General features: G+C 40.9%; 1 protein-coding gene across 2 annotated transcripts; it reads right to left on the bottom strand.

Annotated features, from left to right (window-relative positions):
* Positions 1-1,159: 1,159 nt before the first annotated feature.
* Positions 1,160-26,179, bottom strand: spi1a (Spi-1 proto-oncogene a). 2 transcript variants are annotated; one of them, XM_079810092.1, is made up of 5 exons: positions 25,878-26,179; positions 25,627-25,717; positions 25,257-25,444; positions 10,464-10,617; positions 1,160-1,973 (listed from the first exon to the last, which is right to left on the bottom strand). In XM_079810092.1, exons 1-5 carry the CDS (start codon positions 25,914-25,916, stop codon positions 1,657-1,659), a joined length of 789 nt encoding a protein of 262 aa, XP_079666218.1. In that variant the 5' UTR covers positions 25,917-26,179; the 3' UTR covers positions 1,160-1,656. The 2 variants fall into 2 exon arrangements, with proteins under 2 accessions (XP_079666218.1, XP_079666217.1); XM_079810091.1 differs by having other exon boundaries at positions 25,272-25,444; positions 25,878-26,178.
* Positions 26,180-27,671: the final 1,492 nt, after the last annotated feature.

Genomic DNA, 27,671 nt, shown 5'->3' with positions numbered 1-27,671 from the left:
AATTGAAATGAGCTGATCAGTAATATAGTGGAATATTTAGTGTCCCCAACTGAGCAAGCCTAAGGCGACGGTGGCAAGGAACCCAAACTCCATCAGTGACAGAATGGAGAAAAACATCTTGTGAGAAACCAGGCTCAGTCGGGGGCCAGTTCTCCTCTGGCCAACGAACAAACAGGTCAGAGGTCATATTACATCAGAACATTTGATAGATCGGAGGCATCACGCTGGAGACGGGTTTATTGAGGATGCCGTGTCCATGAGGCATTTACAGGGGCGAGTCTATCCATCATATAACTGCTCCACGCGGCTCCGGGGGTTAATAAAGGCCTTCTGAAGCCAATCAAGGGATTTGTGTGAGAAAAATATCCATATTTAACACGTTATAAAGTAAAATATCTAGCTTCCACTGGACCGCCTTCTGTTTTCGGCTTACACGTAACGCTTCTCGAAGTGAGAATTGGACCCTAACCTAAAGTGTTTTGTCTGGTTTTCTAATAAAAATACCCAAGATATATTTACTTGAGAAGCAAGTTACACACGTTTATTTTTCTGGCCTCATTTTTCTTGTTTTACACATAAACGCTTTAAGTTTGAATCAATTTGTAATCAGACAAGACGTATCTTTTCATTTTGCTTCTCAAGTATTTTGTGTTTATATATTTGTACTCAATCAAAAAAAAAAAGACAAAAATACTGAGTAAGATGTTTTTTTTGGTAACACTTCACAACAAGGTTTCATTAGTTAACATGAACTAATAATGAACTACATCACTGATGACTTGAGGGGGAGTAAATCATGGGCTCATTTGCATTTTTTTGGGTGAACTAATCATTTTTTGGATTGCCAGTTCAAATAATTTTTCATAAAGTAAATCAACGTATAATTACCTTGAATTTAGGCTTAAAAATGCATGTTATTATCATGACACAGGCTGAATTGGAAAGCTGACATGTGTAAACTAAGGAAGGTGGCATGTCTGTCACATGTTGTACTGGTCAAATGAACATTAGTATGTAATTACACAGTAATAATGCTATTTAGTATGTAATTACACAGTAATAATGCTACTTATATTGTTGTAGGCCTCTATCTTTAACTGTTTTGCTACAACAAATGCAACAAGAAACCCATTAGGAAGTAAATAAGCGGATGTTGTAGCAGACTTCAGGTTCATTTATTTAGCAGTGGGACACCACACAATATAAAGAAAGACTTTTTAATAAGCATAAAATAAGTTACGGCTTTAGTTTGAAGCATATGGCAGTCAACCTGTACGAAATGTCCTGCAGTATAACATGTTAAACAGCATTTTCTTTTCTTTTTTTATGTATTATTATTATCATGACCATATTAATTGAGAGACTTTTTAATCCATGTGTCACATCACTGGTCTGTTGAAATGTTTAGTGAAATAATCAAAAAAGCTGGTGAAAAAAATACAGCATCAAAACCTGCAAGCATATACTTGTTCCCTTATACACATATATAAACATTTAAGCTAAAAAAGTTGAAAATAACGTCTGTTGTCCATGTCCATTGGTCAGCTACCCAACTATTACACATTACATATCCCTGAGATTACATTTCTGCTGCAGAACAGTGACAGGAGAGCATTCGTAGGTAAGAGACGCTGGATCTGAAGGGAAAGCTTTGTGTCAGTGGTGATACTGCCTCCTGTCCACGGTCATCCTCCTCATCACGTCGCCGCTGAACTGGTACGTCAGCTTCTTCTTGACCTTTTTGACCTCGCCCGTCTTGCCGTAGTTGCGCAGGGCCCTGGCCATCTTCTGGTAGGTCATTCTCTTGCGGTTGCCCTTCTGCTGACCCCAGCGGCCGGCGAGTATCTCCTTGTGTTTGGAGGAGAACTGAAAGACGCCGCGCTCTCTGTCCACCCACCAGATGCAGTCCCGCATGTCTCCGTCCTGCAGAAGGTCCAGGAGGAACTGATAGAGACGCACTTTCCTCTTGCTTCCTGTAGAAGTTGACATTCATTTGAAAGTCTGGACGGCACACAATCCCCAAACACTTTATTTTGATGGTCCTTTTAGAACATCCTGTTCAGTAACTTTGCAACTACGTGTCCACTTCTTCTAAACCTACCAGTCTACTAACACTAGTGAGAGTTAGTATGTAAGTGCAATGCATCAGACAGTTTTTCAAGGAATTTTGTGGGTAAAGTACACAATGAGATCTGTGGATAGCGTTAGTGAACTGCTCTTAAAGGGATAGTTCACCCAAAAATGAAAATTATCCCATAATTTACTCCCCCCTCTAGCCATTCTAGGTGTATATGACATTCTTCATTCAGACGAATACAATCTGAGTTATATTAAAAATGTCCTGGCTCTTCCAAGCTTTATAATGGGAGTGAATAACTTGAAAAAAGTGCTTCCCTCCATCATAAAAGTACTTCATGCGGCCCCTGGGGGTTAATAAAGGCCTTCTGAAGCGAAGCCATGCGTTTGTGTAAAGATCCATATTTATTACTTTACAAACCGTTACTGGAAGCCAGTGATTATAGTTTATAAAGTTATAAATATGGTTATTTTTCTTACACAAATGCATGACTTCACTTCAGAAGGCCTTTATTTATCTAGGATGGCTTGAGCGTGAGTAAATCATGGGATAATTTTCATTTTTGGGTGAACTAACCCATAAAATACCATATAAACGTGCATTGGACCCACTTTATATTAGGTGGCCTTACTACTATGTACTAGCATTTAAATTAATCATTTGATACAATGCACTTGTTGTGTACATACATGTTTTTACATTGTACTTACATTTAAAAAAAAATACCTGCATGTAATTACATCTGTAATTAATTTCTGTAGTTACATTTATAATTACACTGTTGACACCTGTCCCTAACTTTACTCTTAAACTTACCCATCCCACCACACCTGTCACTAACTTTACTCTTAAACTTACCCACACCACCACACCTGTCCCTAACCCTAGCCTTAAGCTTACCCACACCACCACACCTGTCCCTAACCCTAGCCTTAAGCTTACCCATCCCACCACACCTGTCCCTAACTTTACTCTTAAACTTACCCATCCCACCACACCTGTCACTAACTTTACCCTTAAACTTACCCATACCAACACACCTGTCCCTAACTTTACCCTTAAACTTACCCACACCACCACACCTGTCCCTAACCCTAGCCTTAAACTTACCCATCCCACCACACCTGTCACTAACTTTACCCTTAAACTTACCCATACCAACACACCTGTCCCTAACTTTACCCTTAAACTTACCCATACCACCACACCTGTCCCTAACTTTACCCTTAAACTTACCCATACCACCACACCTGTCACTAACTTTACCCTTAAACTTACCCATACCAACACACCTGTCCCTAACTTTACCCTTAAACTTACCCACACCACCACACCTGTCCCTAACCCTACCCTTAAACTTACCCATCCCACCACACCTGTCACTAACTTTACCCTTAAACTTACCCATACCACCACACCTGTCCCTAACCCTACCCTTAAACTTACCCATCCCACCACACCTGTCACTAACTTTACCCTTAAACTTACCCATACCACCACACCTGTCCCTAACCCTAGCCTTAAACTTACCCATCCCACCACACCTGTCACTAACTTTACCCTTAAACTTACCCATACCACCACACCTGTCCCTAACTTTACCCTTAAACTTACCCATACCACCACACCTGTCACTAACTTTACCCTTAAACTTGCCCATACCACCACACCTGTCCCTAACTTTACCCTTAAACTTACCCATCCCACCACACCTTTCCCTAACTTTACCCTTAAACTTACCCATCCCACCACACCTTTCCCTAACTTTACCCTTAAACTTACCCATCCAACCACACCTGTCACTAACTTTACCCTTAAACTTACCCATACCACCACACCTGTCCCTAACCCTAGCCTTAAACTTACCCATACCACCACACCTGTCCCTAACCCTAGCCTTAAACTTACCCATACCACCACACCTGTCCCTAACCCTACCCTTAAACTTACCCATCCCACCACACCTGTCCCTAACCCTAGCCTTAAACTTACCCATACCACCACACCTATCCCTAACCCTAGCCTTAAACTTGCCCATACCACCACACCTGTCCCTAGCTTTACCCTTAAACTTACCCAACCCACCACACCTGTCCCTAACCCTAGCCTTAAACTTACCCATACCACCACACCTATCCCTAACCCTAGCCTTAAACTTACCCATCCCACCACACCTGTCCCTAACCCTACCCTTAAACTTACCCATACCACCACACCTGTCCCTAACTTTACCCTTAAACTTACCCATACCACCACACTTGTCCCTAACCCTAGCCTTAAACTTGCCCATACCACCACACCTGTCCCTAGCTTTACCCTTAAACTTACCCATACCACCACACTTGTCCCTAACTTTACCCTTAAACTGACCCATACCACCACACTTGTCCCTAACCCTAGCCTTAAACTTACCCATACCACCACACTTGTCCCTAACCCTAGCCTTAAACTTACCCATATCAACACACCTGTCCCTAACCCTAGCCTTAAACTTACCCATACCAACACACCTGTCCCTAACCCTAGCCTTAAACTTACCCATACCAACACACCTGTCCCTAACCCTACCCTTCAACTAACCCACACCACCACACCTGTCCCTAGCTTTACCCTTAAACTTACCCATACCACCACACTTGTCCCTAACTTTACCCTTAAACTGACCCATACCACCACACTTGTCCCTAACCCTAGCCTTAAACTTACCCATACCACCACACCTATCCCTAACCCTAGCCTTAAACTTACCCATCCCACCACACCTGTCCCTAACCCTACCCTTAAACTTACCCATACCACCACACCTGTCCCTAACTTTACCCTTAAACGTACCCATACCACCACACTTGTCCCTAGCCCTAGCCTTAAACTTGCCCATACCACCACACCTGTCCCTAGCTTTACCCTTAAACTTACCCAACCCACCACACCTGTCCCTAACCCTAGCCTTAAACTTACCCATACCACCACACCTATCCCTAACCCTAGCCTTAAACTTACCCATCCCACCACACCTGTCCCTAACCCTACCCTTAAACTTACCCATACCACCACACCTGTCCCTAACTTTACCCTTAAACTTACCCATACCACCACACTTGTCCCTAACCCTAGCCTTAAACTTGCCCATACCACCACACCTGTCCCTAGCTTTACCCTTAAACTTACCCATACCACCACACTTGTCCCTAACTTTACCCTTAAACTGACCCATACCACCACACTTGTCCCTAACCCTAGCCTTAAACTTACCCATACCACCACACTTGTCCCTAACCCTAGCCTTAAACTTACCCATATCAACACACCTGTCCCTAACCCTAGCCTTAAACTTACCCATACCAACACACCTGTCCCTAACCCTAGCCTTAAACTTACCCATACCAACACACCTGTCCCTAACCCTACCCTTCAACTAACCCACACCACCACACCTGTCCCTAACTTTACCCTTAAAATAACCCACACCACCACACCTGTCCCTAACCCTAGTCTTAAACTTACCCATCCCACCACACCTCTTCCTAACTTTACCCTTAAACTAACCCACACCACACCTGTCCCTAACTTTACGCTTAAACTAACCCACACCACCACACCTGTCCCTAACCCTAGTCTTAAACTTACCCATCCCACCACACCTGTCCCTAACTTTACTCTCAAACTTACCCATCCCACCACACCTGTCCCTAACTTTACCCTTAAAGTAACCCACACCACCACACCTGTCCCTAACCCTAGTCTTAAACTTACCCATCCCACCACACCTGTCCCTAACTTTACTCTCAAACTTACCCATCCCACCACACCTGTCCCTAACTTTACCCTTAAACTTACCCATCCCACCACACCTGTCCCTAACCCTACCCTTAAACTTACCCACACCACCACACCTGTCCCTATCTTTACCCTTAAACTTACCCATCCCACCACACTTGTCTCTAACTTTACTCTTAAACTTACCCATCCCACCACACCTGTCCCTATCTTTACCCTTAAACTTACCCACACCACCACACCTGTCCCTAACCCTAGTCTTAAACTTACCCATCCCACCACACCTCTTCCTAACTTTACCCTTAAACTAACCCACACCACACCTGTCCCTAACTTTACGCTTAAACTAACCCACACCACCACACCTGTCCCTAACCCTAGTCTTAAACTTACCCATCCCACCACACCTGTCCCTAACTTTACTCTCAAACTTACCCATCCCACCACACCTGTCCCTAACTTTACCCTTAAACTGACTCACACCACCACACCTGTCCCTAACTTTACCCTTAAACTTACCCACACCACCACACCTGTCCCTAACCCTAGTCTTAAACTTACCCATCCCACCACACCTCTTCCTAACTTTACCCTTAAACTAACCCACACCACACCTGTCCCTAACTTTACGCTTAAACTAACCCACACCACCACACCTGTCCCTAACCCTAGTCTTAAACTTACCCATCCCACCACACCTGTCCCTAACTTTACTCTCAAACTTACCCATCCCACCACACCTGTCCCTAACTTTACCCTTAAAGTAACCCACACCACCACACCTGTCCCTAACCCTAGTCTTAAACTTACCCATCCCACCACACCTGTCCCTAACTTTACTCTCAAACTTACCCATCCCACCACACCTGTCCCTAACTTTACCCTTAAACTTACCCATCCCACCACACCTGTCCCTAACCCTACCCTTAAACTTACCCACACCACCACACCTGTCCCTATCTTTACCCTTAAACTTACCCATCCCACCACACTTGTCTCTAACTTTACTCTTAAACTTACCCATCCCACCACACCTGTCCCTATCTTTACCCTTAAACTTACCCATCCCACCACACTTGTCTCTAACTTTACTCTTAAACTTACCCATCCCACCACACCTGTCCCTAACTTTACTCTCAAACTTACCCATCCCACCACACCTGTCCCTAACTTTACCCTTAAAGTAACCCACACCACCACACCTGTCCCTAACCCTAGTCTTAAACTTACCCATCCCACCACACCTGTCCCTAACTTTACTCTCAAACTTACCCATCCCACCACACCTGTCCCTAACTTTACCCTTAAACTTACCCATCCCACCACACCTGTCCCTAACCCTACCCTTAAACTTACCCACACCACCACACCTGTCCCTATCTTTACCCTTAAACTTACCCATCCCACCACACTTGTCTCTAACTTTACTCTTAAACTTACCCATCCCACCACACCTGTCCCTATCTTTACCCTTAAACTTACCCATCCCACCACACTTGTCTCTAACTTTACTCTTAAACTTACCCATCCCACCACACCTGTCCCTAACTTTACCCTTAAACTTACCCATCCCACCACACCTGTCCCTATCTTTACCCTTAAACTTACCCATCCCACCACACTTGTCTCTAACTTTACTCTTAAACTTACCCATCCCACCACACCTGTCCCTATCTTTACCCTTAAACTTACCCATCCCACCACACTTGTCTCTAACTTTACCCTTAAACTTACCCAAACCACCACACCTGTCAATAACTTTACCCTTAAACTGACCCACACCACCACATATGTCCCTAACTTTACCCTTAAACTGACCCATACCACCACACCTGTCCCTAACTTTACTCTTAAACTGACCCATACCACCACACCTGTCCCTAACTTTACCCTTAAACTGACCCATACCACCACACCTGTCCCTAACCTTACCCTTAAACTTATCCATCCCAACACACTTCCCTAACTTTACCCTTAAACTGACCCATCCCACCACACCTGTCCCTAACTTTACCCTTAAACTTACCCATCCCACCACACCTGTCCCTAACTTTACCCTTAAACTTACCCAAACCACCACACTTGTCTCTAACTTTACCCTTAAACTTACCCAAACCACCACACCTGTCAATAACTTTACCCTTAAACTGACCCACACCACCACATCTGTCCCTAACTTTACCCTTAAACTGACCCATCCCACCACATCTGTCCCTAACTTTACCCTTAAACTTACCCATCCCACCACACCTGTCCCTAACTTTACCCTTAAACTCACCCATACCACCACACCTGTCCCTAACTCTAGCCTTAAACTTACCCATACCAACACACCTGTCCCTAATTTTTACCCTTAAACTTACCCATCCCACCACACCTGTCCCTAACTCTAGCCTTAAACTTACCCATACCACCACACCTGTCCCTAACTTTACCCTTAAACTCACCCATACCACCACACCTGTCCCTAACTCTAGCCTTAAACTTACCCATACCAACACACCTGTCCCTAATTTTTACCCTTAAACTTACCCATCCCACCACACCTGTCCCTAACTCTAGCCTTAAACTTACCCATACCACCACACCTGTCCCTAACTTTACCCTTAAACTAACCAACACCACCACACCGGTCCCTAACCCTAGTCTTAAACTTACCCAACCCACCACACCTGTCCCTAACTTTACCCTTAAACTGACTCACACCACCACACCTGTCCCTAACTTTACCCTTAAACTTACCCATCCCACCACACCTGTCCCTAACTTTACCCTTAAACTTACCCATACCACCACACCTGTCCCTAGCTTTACCCTTAAACTTACCCATACCACCACACCTGTCCCTAACTTTACCCTTAAACTTACCCCTACCACCACACCTGTCCCTAACTTTACCCTTAAACTTACCCATACCACCAGACTTGTCCCTAACCCTAGCCTTAAACTTGCCCATACCACCACACCTGTCCCTAACTTTACCCTTAAACTTACCCATACCACCACACCTGTCCCTAGCTTTACCCTTAAACTTACCCATACCACCACACCTGTCCCTAACTTTAACCTTAAACTAACCCACACCACCACACCTGTCCCTAACTTTACGCTTAAACTAACCCATCCAACCACACCTGTCCCTAACTTTACCCTTAAACTAACCCACACCACCACACCTGTCTCTAACCCTAGTCTTAAACTTACCCATACCAACACACCTGTCCCTAACTTTACCCTTAAACTTACCCATCCAACTACACCTGTCCCTAACTTTACTCTTAAACTTACCCACACCACCACACCTGTCCCTAACTTTACCCTTAAACTTACCCATCCCACCACACCTGTCCCTAACTTTACTCTTAAACTTACCCATCCCACCACACCTGTCCCTAACTTTACTCTTAAACTTACCCAACCCACCACACCTGTCCCTAACTTTACCCTTAAACTTACCCCTACCACCACACCTGTCCCTAACTTTACTCTTAAACTTACCCAACCCACCACACCTGTCCCTAACTTTACTCTTAAACTTACCCATCCCACCACACCTGTCCCTAACTTTACCCTTAAACTTACCCATCCCACCACACCTGTCCCTATCTTTACCCTTAAACTGACCCATCCCACCACACCTGTCCCTATCCCTAGCCTTAAACTTACCCATCCCACCACACCTGTCCCTATCTTTACCCTTAAACTGACCCATCCCACCACACCTGTCCCTAACCCTAGCCTTAAACTTACCCACACCACCACACCTGTCCCTATCTTTACCCTTAAACTGACCCATCCCACCACACCTGTCCCTATCCCTAGCCTTAAACTTACCCATCCCACCACACCTGTCCCTATCTTTACCCTTAAACTGACCCATCCCACCACACCTGTCCCTAACCCTACCCTTAAACTTACCCATCCCACCACACCTGTCCCTATCTTTACCCTTAAACTGACCCATCCCACCACACCTGTCCCTAACCCTACCCTTAAACTTACCCATCCCACCACACCTGTCCCTATCTTTACCCTTAAACTGACCCATCCCACCACACCTGTCACTAACTTTACCCTTAAACTTACCCACACCACCACACCTGTCACTAACTTTACCCTTAAACTTACCCATCCCACCACACCTGTCATTTAATTCATACTACAGAAGAAATAAGAGTGTTATGATAGTATGCTGCAGTGTTGTAATCGAGACCAGAAGAGGGTTGAGTCCATGATAAGACCATAACAATATTGGCTGCATCCGAAATCGCATACTTCCCTACTATAAAGTAGGCGACAAACAGTATGTGACAAAATAAGTATGTCTGAATTTACAGTACTCATAAAGAGTAAGCAAAAAGTATGCGGATGACTGACTACTTCCGAGTGTCCATCTGATGCACTTAACTATCCCATGAGGCCACAGGAGAGGATTTATGAATAGCAGTGATGAACTGACACTGGTAGGTCACATGGCGACTGTAGTATGCTCAGATTACATTCATACTATATAGAACATATTTTTTTTAGTGTGAAGTAATTGTACCTACTTCAAGAGTGTGTGATTTCGGACACAGTCATAGTCTTGGACTCATTTTCGAGAGCTCACCTGAGAGAGTGCTGGAGGTGCCCGGATGTCCATCGTTGTCCTCCTCACCTTCTGACACCTCAAAGGGTGGACTGCGTCCCCCAGGGTCCTCATCATCAGTACTGCAGTGGGGGACGGGGGACCGTTGGTACAGCGGGTGGGGGACATAAGTATACTGTAGAAATAGACCATCAATCATCAGTCCTACCTCCATAATATGAATGTTATTATTAGGGCTGTCTCCGTTAACGTGTTAACGCATGCGATTAATTTAAAGTCCTTAACGCGTTAATGTGTAGAATTTCACACAATTAACGCAAATAAATTACAGAAGAACATGAAGCTGCGTCATTAATGTAATGTTCGTCACGCAGTCAGAGATGATGTCAGAAGTCGGGAGTTGATCAAAATCACACTGAGCATCTACAGCACCTGTAACCCTGGAGGAAATGTCCATTCTAACTCCTTTACCGATTCTGCTTCTCTGTTTGGGATCAGGACATTTCACGCAGTTAAACTCTGGGAAAGTGTTCAGTGATCCAGTAATCGAATTCATTCAAACAGTCCAAAGCAGTGCTAATGTAAAGAAGGCCAGGCTGATCACGTCACACATATCAGAGAGAATAGAGACTCACATCGCGTTTTTAGCGAATTATTCATTTCAGAATGTGCTTTGCTTTAAAACAAGAGCTCTGTCGTATTCTGCGATTGTTTCTGAAGAGCGTTGGTGTTGTACAGTAAGCGCATGAGAGTCTGTTATATTGATGCAAAAAGAACAAACCGTGTGTGTGCGCTCTCGATCACTGATCGCTGCATTCATGTACAGACACATTTCAGTACATTCACGTCGTTTCCACACACACTCGGGAAGGATAATGTTTGATTTGTCATGTGTACGTTGTTGTGTTTAGTAATCGTAGGTTTATGCCAGGGGTGTCCAATCCTGATCCTCGAGGGCCGCTGTCCTGCAAAGTTTAGCTCCAACCCCAAATAAACACACCTTAACCAGCTAATCAAGGTCTTATTGGGGATACTAGAAACATCTAGGCAGGTGTGTTGAGGCAAGTTGGAGCTAAACTCTGCAGGACAGTGGCCCTCCAGGACCGAGTTTGGACACCCCTGGTTTATGCAGTCAAAGCGGTTGATTTAGGAGTTTTTTTGGGGTCTTCTTGTGGTCATGTTCGGTATTGCAGCTTGACTAGTCTAAAATGAAAACAATCTCGTTGTTGTTGCTCTGTACACACACTATACACTGTGAATTCTGTAACTTTTTTTTCTGTAATGTTTTTTTTCATGGGTGCTTAGGTGTGTATAAATATATTATATAATAGAATTATATGGACTCCTTATATTTGGTTATTTGGTGTCCTTTTGGAGTCTCCAATTGAAGCTTGCAGAAAATACAGTTTTCTGATTGTTTACTTTGCTGGATAAAGCAATTGATGACAAAATGAATGTCTTTAATGAGATTAATTGCGTATGCTTAATTTTACGATAAGTAAAAAAATAAATAATCGATTGACAGCCCTAGTTGTTGTGCTAACCAAGACACAGGAACTCACAGAATCAAAGCAATCAATGACCAACTCGATCTCAAGAGAAAACATGATTTTCAACTCTTTCCTTGCCAGTGAAAAAAATTGCATTTTTGATCATTTTCACAAAAGTTTCATGGCCCCCAGAATATTTTCTTGTATGAATATCTGAACATGCAATAAATCAAAAGTTAGTGATTTTTAACTTATAAAAAATAAGTTTTATTCTAGCACCATGTATTCTTTTTTTATCAACACTTAAATGTGGGTTAAAAACAACAAAATTTTGAACAAAAAGTGGAGAAAATCATGTTTTTGTCAAAGACCATGTCCGGATGGGATTCAGAACGATGATCAAAACACAGTTGGAGTCCATCAACACCTCCAAAGCTTCACAGTCCTAGAGCTCACCCTGGGTCTACATTTCATTCAGTAACATTAGATAGTTTTTATTTATATGCTGTTTAATGTTGATGATCACGTTATTTTACATATGCACCTGCTTACATACGATCACTTGTTTCTGCTTCTTTTTCGCCTGTGTTTTTCAGGAGATTCTGTGCTCTTTCAGAAGATGTGTAATAGCGCCCCCCCCCCCCCCCCCCCCCCAAATTATAACAGTGAAAACATTAAAAGCCAGAAAATTTCCGTCAATGGCAGGGAAAGAGTTAAAAAAAACATTGGACCTGCAACCCTAAAACTAACCCTCAGTGGGGCATGAACAGGTTATTCGAAAACATGTGAATGAGATGAGAAACATGTGCAAATGCACACATTTTTGTCAACAGTTTGCGAGTTAAAATTGTCATGAGGACTCGTTTCACTGGAAAAAGCAAAATGTCTGAAAAATGCAAATGATCATGCAATGTTTTTTGAAAAGTTTATCGACTGTACATTCCCACATACTTATTTTCGAGAAGAAAATGCTGGTTTAGCATGATCTTATATTAGTGGTACCAATACTTGGAAACCACAGAATTGCTTTACATTGAAAGAGGAAGTACAAAAAGTCAGTGTCAACAGAAAGGGACACACAATGATGTGGTCCCAGGTTTACAAATCAAGTGCACATCACGTTTTGCTTCCAAATCATCTCAGAGAGCCACAAAGTTTCATTTCTATCAGCAGAATAATACCACACAAACACATTTGGTATATAGGTATGGCCTGTTTATTATTTAGTTATATTCGTAATCATAGGGTTGCATCTAAAAACTTAAGTTACTCTTATTTTAAACTTCTTTAAAGAGATTTTTGACTGGTTAGCATGATCGAGTTAGATGTCGCAACAAGCAAAAAACAAACTAACAAACAAAACATTGGCTGGATGTTCAGAAGTAACCCTGTTTACTGATAAAATGAATCACAAATATTGTGTTGTATTATAGTAGATGTTTTGCCAGAGACCTGTTTTAAAGTTAGTCGCTAATGATGGACTTCAGCCATCAACTAATCTGGACGCCATTTTGCTGCAGACCATTAGCCACATGGTGTTACATCTCTGCTGAGTGGCTCAAAATATATATTTCAGGAACTGAGTGTGCAAAGATGTGGATTTCATATAGCCATTTAAATGAGTGGCAATGCTAACAGCTTTCTCCGAATATTATAGACCTATAGAGTGGTGCAGGGATGACGTCAAAACCCGGAAGACTAATTCACCGCTGGTTCCTTCGAGATTTTCCTGTGGGGTTTTATAATGGGGGTTTTCAATTATGAGTAAAATAAAGCCTGTGGTAAACATAACCTGATGATACTTTAAATTCCCCCTGTAGTCTATAATTGTATCCCTTAAAACTCATATTTGATCACCAAAATTGCATATTTAAATGTTTTTCCCTGTGTAAAAAAATGTCTTCATGCCTTAAAATAGCTTGACTGTAACTCTACACCCTCGCCGCGGCTCATTAAATATGCAAATTAGCCCCGCCTCCCAGGGGCGCAACTACCCAGTGCCAGAGGGGTATGCAGTAACAAATAGGCTACTTATTAATAGGCTAAAAACAAACATAAAAATAAACATTTGCTTGAAAGTAATTAAAGAGGAAATTATGCGTTAAGCAATATCATACGAGCAAGAGTGCTATTTTCCAGAGTAGCCTATATCAGCACAATTGCAAAATCCGATATTAATTTTATACAACAGTTCAATAAACAACAAGTTGTCATTTTTTACAGTTTTGCTCTATTTTTCCAACAAAAATAGATTCAAACAAAGTATAGGTTTCGTTCTCGAATAATTCACCATTTTTGAACAGTCGGTTAGAACAAATTAGTTGAATGATTCTAGAATCCACTCACGCCGCCAAATATACTGGCAGTTTATAATTTCATAGGCCTGGAATAATTTCAAATTTCTATAATTGAAATATTATATTTAGAACATAAATCTAAAAATCTCATTACATTATTTAGGCAATTGTAATTACAGTGTAAGTGGATTTTGATAAATGGTAAGATGGATTTTGTTGATACTGATTTAATTTAATTTAATTCTTATAACAGCCATAGTGTATCGTGGTAAATAGTGTAATGACTTAAAAAGATGGTCAACAATATGTAACTTTACTTTATAAGAGGTGTGCCCTAAAAAGTAAGCATGCAATTTTGAGAACACAAAGAGCACATTCTTTAGTCTGTTTGGATTCTTCAAACACAAGTTTGCACTGCCTGTTTGGTTTACCTGTTTAGCCTAAATAACGTGCGTTTTGTCCGACTCATTGCGCGCGTCCTCGACGCGTGATTTATCATATAAGCCCCCGTGCGCACTGGGGTCACGGAAAACGCGCGTCGGTTTTTTAAATAGCAAATCACGCGTCGAGGACGTGCGCTTTGATATAAAAACCTGCATTGTTTTTGTGGTAAATCACGCGTCAAGGACTCGGGTTTTGCTGTCAAATCGCACGCTTTTGACGTGTCAATGCGCAATCAGACGCCCGCCCAAGCGTAGGGTGTATGAACACTTTGGCTTGCCGCCGGCGCGCCCACTCGCGATATTTCATTGTTATCCAAAATTCTATTATGGAATCTTATGAGGGCGCCTAATCTAGCCTGTTAGTCCTCTAAAATGTTATATAATATTGAGGAAATACAGAAATTATTTAGAGACGCACAACAGCATATAGAAAATACCACAAAAAAAAAATGTTTTCATACCATCGCTTTGGCGCCCCCAAGGTGCTGCGCCCCTATGCGCCGCATATAGCGCATACCCACTTTTTGCGCCACTGCCGCCTCCACTCACTCACACCAGCTCAGAGAGCCACTCGTTGATGATCATGCGTTGACATGATTGGTTACAAGGTAGTTTGTGACGTCAGAAACACCAGCGATTTCAAACTGCGTTTATGAGACTTTGGTTCACTGCAGTTTTAAGGAGAACATTCGGAGCCCCACACATGAACTAATTTAATAATTCGTTCCCTCGCTTTATAAATCGCGTGCACAATTTAGCCTACTATTTTTTCCCTGCATGTCATGTGTGGGACTCTGTAAAAACATACTCAGCAATCGTGTTGACATGAATTTGCACATGGTTTGTCTGAAAGCATATTAAAAACACCACATAGACATAAAAACAACAGTAAAACCTTGATTTTCATCACTTTCATGTTTTGTTCTACACACACCCATACCGAAAACGCACATTTTGAAGCAGTTCATTGTTGAAAACTTAGGTTTCTAATAAGTAACTAGATAAGAGAGTTTTTGTTGTGTGAGTGTGTGCAGTTTAGCCACCAATTCACCAATTCAGCGAAACATAAAATAGTTACGGCGTTAGATTGAGTTGGATATTTAGCAGAATATCCGAGCTGCCCTTTTCCATACAACAGAAGTGAATTAAGGACTGGTGCTGTCAAGCTCCAAAAATGACAAAAACACACAATAAAAAATATATTATTTTGAGATCATACGCATAATTTTTTCCCCAAACCAGTTAGTGTCAGTTATTAGTCCTGTCAATCGCAATGACGACTGCCTACATAATGCTAAATAAATACTAACCCTTAACTCTAACCTACACCCAGGGCCGGCTCTAGCTCTTTGGTTGCCCTAGGCGAGATTGAGTTTTGCGAAAAAAAAGTATTAGCTTCCTTCCTGTCACATGAGACTGCCAACTTCCTACCCCTACTTCCAGGGAGCATAACGAAGGCAAACCCTCCCAAAGAAAGGATATTTTCGTGTTCCTAATAAGTATTTTTGTTGACATATATATATATATATATCAACATAATCATGAAGGTCTCTAGAAATCATCCAAACAAAACTTACAACAGATCTATAGTTTTTAGTATACTTAGTCAAACATAATAAATTTGATTATGAATAAAGATTGATCTGTTGAAAGCAGTTATTTTGAGTTAGATGCTAAATGTTCTCCTCTCATTCATATTTGACATTGAAGGGGTGCATACGACATATTTGCCCACCGGCAACTATAGTTGCCACAGATTCAAATACGATTTTCAAGAAAAAATACAAAAACCTGGGGGAAATAAATGCAGAACATGCCATTCAGAAAAAATTGGGCACAAATGGGTTAAGTATTTATAAAAACTATACAAACAAAAATGCTCCTATAGTTACTCCAAGACTTAAAAAGCTAATTATGACTTAATACACTCTAATAAATTGCACATACAAAAATGCTACAAAGAACGTTGGAGCATATTTAACAAATTATGACTCAAACTATGGATGAACAAACAAAAATGCTTTTATAGTCACTCCAACACTTAATCAAGAAAATTAAGACTTGAAGGATCAACTGCAATAAATTGGTCATACACAAATGCTAGAAAGAATGTTCAAGGATATTTACCAAATATTAACTCCATAAACTGTGCAAAAACTCTCTTAAGCACCTGTAAAGACACTTAAGCAAATTATGACCCATAAACTGGATTAACTAACCCCTCTACAAACAAAAGTGCTATTATGGATACACTGTACTTACCACTACAAAATTAAAATATACAAGTTCTTGTAGCTCTATACCTATCTTAAATAATAAAAGATGAACAGTTGTTTCTGGCATTTCTATTCACCTTCAAAATTGACGCAGCATTCAAATTTGGCTCGTCTGGATTTCCTTATTGTCAGTGAAATGCGTAGTAATATGTAGATAACTAGCTAGCTAGTGATAGCTTAGTGACAGCAATGAAACGTCCAATGCCGTCCAATATTAGTTGATAATATCGATAATACGAAGTAAATTTATTTCGTTTGACAGCTTTATGGCTGAGATGAGAAGACTTACCTCTATACTGGGCTTTCTTTTGATCTTCTGCCTTTCTCTTTTTCCGTCCCTGTGTACTCGAGGGTTTAGACCGCTTCATTTTTGAAGAACGCGCCAGTGATGAGCACTTGCCTGACCTAACGCCTGAACGCCTGTGCTCGACAATACTCACCATCTATTCAATCTAATAATCAGGTTAAGTAATTAAACGTGTGGCTGAGGGGGCGCCCAAGGATGATCATGTTTAATAAACAGTATGTTTTATTTCGCTTGTTTTAATTCTATGCTTAATGGGAAGTAAGTTTAAGGGCGCCACTAGAGGGCGCCTGGCTGCGCCCCCCAACAAATTTGTCACCCTAGGCAACCGCCTAGCTCGCCTATAGCAAACGTTTATAGCAAACGTCGACACCGAAACCTCAGTCAGGTCAGACGCCATGTTGAATTTAATGTGGATGAAAACAAGGCTGTGTGGGATAGACGTACAGTCTTTACAGTGGCAAGCACTGCATTAAGGTCCTAGATCACATCATTTTCACAACTCACTAACTTTTATGGAGCTTTTGTGCCAGATTTATGAACAGCTTGCTCCGGCGAAAACCCCTCTTTTGGCGTTAAAATACTACTGTCAGGATTTACTAAAGATGCAGTGAAAAGGAGAGTTTCTAGACTGGGTAAACCCAGCCCGATCTGCTGGAGATTTGATTTCTCCCTGCAGCTCAGGCTGGAAACCTGTACATATTTCTATCCTGCTTCTGTTACAAATCTGCGGGGACCAATCACAAACCGGCTTATCCACCTGGTGTGCTATTGGCGGTTTTAGGACAATGATGGATAGAGAAGCGATGGATCATTGGTCTGATTGGTTGAAGGACTATCCAATTGCGTACAGAGTTATTTGAACTATGCCCGTTGATCACGCCTTGTGGTCTGATTGCTTGAAGGACTATCCAATTGTGTACAGAGTAATTTGAACTATGCCCGTTGATCACGCCTTGTGGTCTGATTGGTTGAAGGACTATCCAATTGCGCACAGAGTCATTTGAACTATGCCTGTTGATCACGCCTTGTGGTCTGATTGGTGGAAGGACTATCCAATTGCATACAGAGTCATTTGAACTATGCCTGTTGATCACGCCTCTTGTGGTCTGATTGGTGAAAGGACTATCCAATTGCATACAGAGTCATTTGAACTATGCCCGTTGATCACGCCTCTTGTGGTCTGATTGCTTGAAGGACTATCCAATTGTGTACAGAGTCATTTGAACTATGCCCGTTGATCACGCCTCTTGTGGTCTGATTGGTTGAAGGACTATCCAATTGCGTACAGAGTCATTTGAACTATGCCTGTTGATCACGCCTCTTGTGGTCTGATTGGTTGAAGGACTATCCAATTGCGTACAGAGTCATTTGAACTATGCCTGTTGATCACGCCACTTGGGGTCTGATTGGTTGAAGGACTATCCAATTGCATACAGAGTCATTTGAACTATGCCCGTCGATCAAGCCTCTTGTGGTCTGATTGGTTGAAGGACTATCCAATTTCGTACAGAGTCATTTGAACTATGCCCACTGATCACGCCTCTTGTGGTCTGATTGGTTGAAGGACTATCCAATTGCATACAGAATCATTTGAACTATGCCCGTCGATCACGCCTCTTGTGGTCTGATTGTTTGAAGGACTATCCAATTTCGTACAGAGTCATTTGAACTATGCCCACTGATCACGCCTCTTGTGGTCTGATTGGTTGAAGGACTATCCAATTGCATACAGAATCATTTGAACTATGCCCGTTGATCACGCCTCTTGTGGTCTGATTGGTTGAAGGACTATATGATTGCGTACAGAATCATTTGAACTATGCCTGTTGATCACGCCTTGTGGTCTGATTGGTGAAAGGACTATCCAATTGCGTACAGAGTCATTTGAACTATGCCTGTTGATCACGCCTTGTGATCTGATTGCTTGAAGGACTATCCAATTGTGTACAGAGTAATTTGAACTATACCCGTTGATCACGCCTCTTGCGGTCTGTTTGGTGAAAGGACTATCCAATTGCATACAGAGTCATTTGAACTATGCCTGTTGATCACGCCTCTTGTGGTCTGATTGGTGGAAGGACTATCCAATTGCGTACAGAGTCGTTTGAACTATGCCCGTTGATCACGCCTCTTGTGGTCTGATTGGTTGAAGGACTATACGATTGCATACAGAATCATTTGAACTATGCCTGTTGATCACGCCTCTTGTGGTCTGATTGGTTGAAGGACTATACGATTGCGTACAGAATCATTTGAACTATGCCTGTTGATCACGCCTTGTGGTCTGATTGGTTGAAGGACTATCCAATTGCATACAGAATCATTTGAACTATGCCCGTTGATCACGCCTCTTGTGGTCTGATTGGTTGAAGGACTATACGATTGCGTACAGAGTCATTTGAACTATGCCTGTTGATCACGCCTTGTGGTCTGATTGGTGAAAGGACTATCCAATTGCGTACAGAGTCATTTGAACTATGCCTGTTGATCACGCCTTGTGATCTGATTGCTTGAAGGACTATCCAATTGTGTACAGAGTAATTTGAACTATACCCGTTGATCACGCCTCTTGCGGTCTGATTGGTGAAAGGACTATCCAATTGCATACAGAGTCATTTGAACTATGCCTGTTGATCAGGCCTCTTGTGGTCTGATTGGTTGAAGGACTATCCAATTGCGTACAGAGTCATTTGAACTATGCCTGTTGATCACGCCTCTTGTGGTCTGATTGGTTGAAGGACTATACAATTGCGTACAGAGTCATTTGAACTATGCCCGTTGATCACGCCTCTTGTGGTCTGATTGGTGGAAGGACTATCCAATTGCATACAGAGTCATTTGAACTATGCCTGTTGATCACGCCTCTTGTGGTCTGATTGGTTGAAGGACTATCCAATTGCGTACAGAGTCATTTGAACTATGCCTGTTGATCACGCCTCTTGTGGTCTGATTGGTTGAAGGACTATCCAATTGCGTACAGAGTCATTTGAACTATGCCTGTTGATCACGCCTCTTGTGGTCTGATTGGTTGAAGGACTATCCAATTGCGTACAGAGTCATTTGAACTATGCCCGTTGATCACGCCTCTTGTGGTCTGATTGGTGGAAGGACTATCCAATTGCATACAGAGTCATTTGAACTATGCCCGTCGATCGCGCCTCTTGTGGTCTGATTGGTTTAAGGACTATCCAATTTCGTACAGAGTCATTTGAACTATGCCTGTTGATCACGCCTCTTGTGGTCTGATTGGTTGAAGGACTATCCAATTGAGTACAGAGTCATTTGAACTATGCCCGTTGATCACGTCTCTTAGAACTACAGAGCAGACTCCCCAGTCCAATGTTCATTCTTAAAAGATTGAGCTTGGTCTGCTGATAGCCAGACAAGAGTTTCCCTTTCAGACACAAAATTTATGGGAGGAGAGCATTTAATTGATTTACTAAGGTTTGTGTCAAGCGGACAGGAATGAAAACGAGGCTGTGAGGGACAGAATTACAATGCGTTCAACGGATTGCACTGTTGTTTATCAGCATACATTTTCAGCTGACGAAATGAATTGAAACGAAATTAAATGAAAATAAAAATTTAATTTACGCAATTACGCGATTACGCAAATTAGCTTGAGAGCGCAATTCCATAAAAGCGCTGATTGGAGTGTAAAGTTCAGCGCGTGATCTACTGACGACAAACAAATTACTGAACACAGACGCAGCCGGATCATTTCCATCATGACCAACACAATCTACCAAGAGCAGCACAAATTAGCGTCTGGATTAAGACATGCTTTTTTGCCCTGTAAATAATGGTGCAAATACCAGTAAATTGACGAGCATAAACCTTAGCAAATCAGCTTGCGTAATTCACTTAAGGGGAAAGTTCACCCAAAAATGAAATTCTGTCATTATTTTATCACCCTCATGTCGTTCCAAACCCGTAAAACCTTCTAAGATCTTCAGAACACAAATTTAAATATTTAGGATGAAATCCGAGAGCTCTCTGACCCCTCCATAGAATTTTTTTATTTTTGGGTGAAATGCATGAATGTTTTGGCAATCATTATTACATATTGGGGTCTTAAGTGACCCAGATCTATTTCTAACACGGATGGATCTCTGCCTGTCACGATAATATAAAACTCTCCTGATATTAGAGTAACAATTACAGAAGAATAAAATAAAGCATATTTTGTTAGTTTTTGGAGCTTGTAAGCGTTCAGTTTGAGCAGATGTTTTATCCCATCATCACTGTCCTCATCTGAGCTCATTTCTCAGTGCATTCAGCATCTGCCCCATATTCACCATCTCAAACTCAAAACTATCATTTTCAACATCTTCAGAATCAATGTTTTGATCGCTGACAGCTTCTTCAGCAGATCCAGTGACAGTGACACTCATGTTTGACTGCGTTCAGAACTTGCTCTGCAGTAAATCTGAGCCGTTTCAAGTTTTGCTGATGGTTCCTCCTATTCTTTTGTTTTCTGCCTGCGGTGACTATGAGTGAAACGTCACTTCATCATTGAGTATCAGACACTGTCCCCTTGTGGAATAAAGGTGAACTGCGCTTATTCAGTCATCAAAGATTCAATTATTGTTGTGCTGAGAATAATATACTTACACTGTTACACAACTCGGGTCGTTAGTGACCCTATACACACTCTAAAAAAAAAGTCTCGTAATCATAAGGGAACCTTTTTAGTGCTATATAGCACCAATTTTGGTGCTTCAGTGGTTCTTCAGAGGTGCTATATAGCACCTTAGTCAAAGAACCGGTGAAGAACCGGTGAAGAACCACTGAAGCACCAAAAATGGTGCTATATAGCACTAAAAAAGGTTCCCCTATGATTACGAGCCAAGAACTATTTTTGGTGCCATATAGAACCTTTTTTTTTTTAGAGTGCAGTTTTTACCAAAAAATGAATGGGAAAACAATCTTTTATACCTTTATTATTATTTTTTCTTGTTATATTGTTTATAATGAATTGATTGAGAAATACTAAGGTTGATGTCTAATTTTAAAAAAAATAAAAGGAGGTGGTGAATGACGTCCCAGGTCACTAAAGACCCGAGGTATGGGTTTAAGGGTGATATACTCTCCTCCCATAAATACTGCATCTTAACTCTCCTACAAATGCATATGCAATAAGATCAGCTGCAAAAATAACCCTGTTCACGCCTTTTCAGTGCTAATGTTTCACTGCGTGTCTTTAGTAAATCCTGACAGTAGTTTTTGTGCTGGAGCAAGCTGTTAATAAATCTTGTGAAGGTTGTGAGTTGTGAAAATTATGTGATCTAGGACCTTTATGCATTGCTTGGGACCAAGGTTATTATAGTTTTGCATTTTTAAATTAGTTTTTATTTTATTATCGTTTTCAATTTTTCTACAAATTTCAGTTTAGTTTTAGTTAGTTTTATACATTGTTTTGCTAGTTTTAGTTTATTTTTTATTTTGTGATCACATTTCTATTTAGTTTTTATATATTTAGTTTCAGTTTTAGTTTTAGTAATTATAGTTTAGCAGAGTTACCAGAACGCAGTGTAGAGACCAAATAAATATTTTTAATTTCAGCAAAGTTTAATGTTTGCACAGATTAGAGTTTGCTCTAATGCAGACATCTTAATAATAAAAATAAAATAATGGAATACAGATTGTTTTATTTAATGTCATGTCAGCATCTAAAGCTATATTCATGGCAAAATACAAATATCATAAAAATACAATAAAATAGAGCAAACAAACACAACAAGTCATATTATACAAGATTTTTTAAATCAATTTATGATAAAAAAATGTATGATGCTTTTCATGCATAATCTTACTAAATAAGTGCTTAAGTGAAATAACTTGATAAAAGAGCGTTCTTGTTTTAACCCAGGACAGTCCAACAAAATGTTTACGGAGAGGGGAATCTTACAAAACAAGCATAAAGTTGGGTCTTCACCTTTAAGAGTCAAACTATGACCTATACGACAAACAATGGTCTGAGATTGAACAAAGAACCAACTAAATGCAATGTAAATATATAAAAGTAAAAATTATAAATTCCAGACAAACTCATTCATATTAAAGATGAAATATTGTTAAACAATTTAAAGTTTATTTGAGTAGTACAATGTAGGCTAGCAGTGTGACTGACCACAGCTAAAGTCATCTGACTACAGCCAACACTAACTGTTGTTTAGAAAGTGTGATTAAATAATGAAGTGTAGCCTATATGCTGTGTGTGTGTGTCTGTCTGTCTGTGAGTGTGTGTGTGTCCTGGTATTCCCTACTTTGTGGGGAAATGTCTCCACACGGATCATTTACTACTAATATTATCAGTAGTAAATGATTCGTAAAACCAATGATAACACCTTTGAGCCTGTCAATATTGCAAACATGAAATCTCAAACACTCAGTAGTACGTGCTACTATAGTTGCTGTTGCACCTGCGTCTCTCGTCGCGTATGAAATGGCGTTCTAAAAGCAGTGAGCTTAAGTTAAAAGAAGTTCAACGTGCGTCTTGTTACCTTCTGTCATTTCCCATTTCACTGCGACGAACGCATTCTTTGTAGCGCGATGTGTGTTCACTGCTCGCGTCACGCGCTGTAGCTCAATATACAGACACTCCCTCAACCGCAACAGGTCAGATTTTCCGCCACAGTAAAGAGAGCTTATTAATTACGAAAACTAATATTTATTTTTGCCAATTATTATTTTATTTCAGTTAGTTTTTCAGTAAGAGTTGTTAGTTTCGTTTAGTTTTAGATTTTCATTTATTACGATTTTTAAATTTTATTTCAGTTTACGAAAATGTTTTTTGACCAATAGTTTTAGTCTTAGTTTTAGTTTTCGTTTACGAAAATAACCTTGCCACTGTAAAGACTGTACGTCAGCCTTGTTTTCATCCACATTAAATCCAACATATTATAATATTATAAACACGGATAAATCAACTCATCAACTTACAGTGTGTAAGTCTCCTTGGCTTCCATTGTCAATTGCGCTCGATCCTGTTGCGTGTCCTCAATCTGGCAACCCGCGTGAGCGTCGAGTCTGAGGAGGAGGGGGCGGGGCAAACGACTCTCCAATATTTTGAATTTGGACTGCAGTACCAATTTCGGCCACTAGCTGTCAAACTTACATACCGCACCTTTAATTCACTTCTGTTGTACGGAGAGGAGCAGCTTGGATATTTTGCTAAATATCCAACACAATCTCACGGTAATTCATATCTATTTTACGTTTTGCTGAAATGGTGGCGGTCTGTTTAAACCTCAGTGATCCTTCATAATGAGATACTTTAGCTTATGTACGCATCAAATCGTACGAATTAATCCGAAATCGCCACCTCGTAAAATACTTCCCGTGAGATCGGTTTGAAACATCTCCATATATGGGCCAATTTGCAGAACAAGGACAATCCGATGGGTTTAGAACAAAACAAGGTGAGTAAATACAGAACAAGGTTTTTTTTTTTCTTCTTTATAATTTTACTGATATGTTGGTGAACGGCACTTAGTCAGATATTTGCATTGAAATCGCTTATGTTACCAAACCAAATTCAAAACGCCTAGTTTGCATTAAACCCAGAGCCTGTCATTATTGAGGTTTGACTGAGATTGTGTTTAGCGAACGTGCGTGTGTGTTTGTGTGTGTGTGTGTCACTGTGTATTAGCAACAGTCTTTAGTCAGGAAAAGACAGTGTTGAGCAATCAGTCTGTCTCCTCCACTCACATCCTGCCCATCTCTCTTTCTTTCTCTCAGACCTTTTCTCTGATTGCAGTGCCCTATGGGTTACTGAGTTAATATTAATAGCTGAATATTGTCATCTCTGCAAAATAATTTGAGTGTTAAGTAAAATAGCCACACCTCTAATGTCTTATTTTACTTCATTTGTACATTTTGAGAGATGCCATCGCACTAAAATCTGATGTAAGATTTCAGGCTTCATATAGCAAAACAGAGCCATTTCAATACATACGATAAGAATAAGTTATTAAATAAATATAAGAGATTGTATACCATTATGCCACTAACCTGTGGGGGAATCACAGGTAGAAGTGTTCCCATCCCTGCGTCTACAGATGGATGGAAGGACTCGGCGTCTCCATAGCGGTATGCGGTGGGATGAAGCTCCGTGAAATGGTTTCCTTGAGGCGGCTCAAATTCACTGTGGTGGGCATGAACACTTGTGTATTCCCATCCACTTTCTTCCATGACAAAGGGTGAACAAAAGTGCGCTCAAAGTTAAAGTAAAGACTGTAGAGCTCGTTGCAGTGTCAATAACCAACAAACCAGATCCGGACATTTAGAACCAATGGATCATCACACTATGAGACAATGAGAGTCAAATGTATATGGGAAAAAAACCGAAAGATTTTTTCAAACTCACCAGGATGAGTCTCAGGGTCAGTACTGAGATATGGGTAGAAGTCATATATCGGCCGAGCGTCGTGGTCATACGGAATTATTTCTTCAGACAACTGAAAATTACATTTAGTTAGAAGTTTACAAAATGTTGTGTTGCATGCAAAACTTAACCCCCCCCCAAAAAAAAGATATAAAAAGGATCAAATTTGACTTTAAAAATACTTTTTTAGGAAATGTAAACATTTGAAAGAGAAGTCAATCACACATACTTACAGGAGAAATAACACAGCTCTCCATCCTGTAATGCAACATGAAGCCCTTCGATCATACAGTATACCGTCTTCTGTGGTGTCTATCTCACAGTTTCACACTTATTTACAGAATATTGCATAACGTGGAAATTACTTCACAGAGCGCTCTACTGTGGTATCTCTTTTCAAATGGGCAAATGCGTCAAATCTCGTTTTTCAAACTCTTCTGCCTTCAGCTTCACTGTCCTGATGTGAAAAAAAGACTAAATTTCCTGTATCGCCCATGAGCGATTAGCCCTGACTTTACTGAAGGATCTGGCCTCTGATAGGTCAAATGTGGCGATGACTCGTGGTTTTTCATTTGTGACACTGTCAAGGGATATCGGCCAATCGTGATCCGGTTGATGGGATGGCCTTATGTGCATCTCCACCATCTCTCAGATGATTAATTCCTTTTAATGATTGTGTGTCAAGTGTTAATTTTAGAGCGATTATTGAACAAACTCACACATAGAAAGGTCCTCATTAAAATGCATCAAACTTTCTGCCATGAAATAGATTTTTTTTTTTCATTTTTAAAAAGATCTTACTCATGGATTCTATTGAAGAGTTTTGCACTAATACATTGAGTTGCATTTGTAATGGAAAGCCCTGAGTTTGTCTGAGTTGTCGAGCGAATAGGCCGTGTTGTTGTGGCCTCCAGTCAGGCAGTCGGGGGGAAATTTACATGTGCTATTGTCTGAGAATCATAAACTTCAGCGTTTGGCCAAAGTGAAGTTCCGAGAGAACTTTGTTCCCTTTTTAATCAAAGCATTGTACTGTTATCGCATGTTTTGAGGAAGCAACTACTATTGCAGCATAGACAAATGCATTATTCTGTGTTTGACTTGGATTTTCATATGTTAAACTCGATTGACATGAGGTGTTTCAGGAGCTGTTTTGAAAGTGGGAAATTTTGCATTGTAAGAGCTAAATAAAACTATCTATCTATCTATCTATCTATCTATCTATCTATCTATCTATCTATCTATCTATCTATCTATCTATCTATCTATCTATCTATCTATCTATCTATCTATCTATCTATCTATCTATCTATCTATCTATCTATCTATCTATCTATCTATCTATCTATCTATCTATCTATCTATCTATCTATCTATCTATCTATCTATCTATCTATCTATCTATCTATCTATAAATCAAGCACTAGGCATGCAGACGCTTCTACAAACATTTGTGAAAGAATGGGCCGCTCTCAGGAGCTCAGAGAACTCAAGCGTGGTACCGCGATCTGTGCAATAAGTCCATTCGGGACATTTCCTCACTACTAAATATTCCACGCTCAACTGTTAGTGGTGTTATAACAAAGTGGAAGCAATTGGGAACAACAGCAACTCGTAAAATCACGGAGCGGGGTCAGCGCATGCTGAGGGTCACAGAAGTCGCCAACTTTCTGCAGAGTCAATCGCTCCAGACCTCCAAACTTCATGTGTCCTTCAGATGAGCTCAAGAACAGTGTGTAGAGCTTCAGGAAATGGGTTTCCAAGGCCGAGCAGCTCATCCACGCCTTACTGTGCGTTCACACCGCCGCCGGCGAGAGCGTCAAAATTCGCTCTGGCCGCCCTGCCATCGACGCTATACTGTAGAAATATTTGTGGATGCGCTGACGTAGATTGAATGCTTTAAACATTATTTAAAGGGGACAAAGCAAACAGTCATGTTGATAGCCATTTGTGCTGACTGACAACATTTATAGTTGCATGTTTGTTCACGAAATAAAACAATTGTGGTGTGGCTTTTGTGTTCATGGTTA

This window comes from Gobio gobio (genome assembly GCF_949357685.1).
Source record: "Gobio gobio genome assembly, chromosome: 25".
Taxonomy (NCBI): Eukaryota; Metazoa; Chordata; class Actinopteri; order Cypriniformes; family Gobionidae; genus Gobio; species Gobio gobio.
Note: the sequence above shows the minus strand (reverse complement) of the source record. Positions and strands in the feature narration are given on the sequence as shown.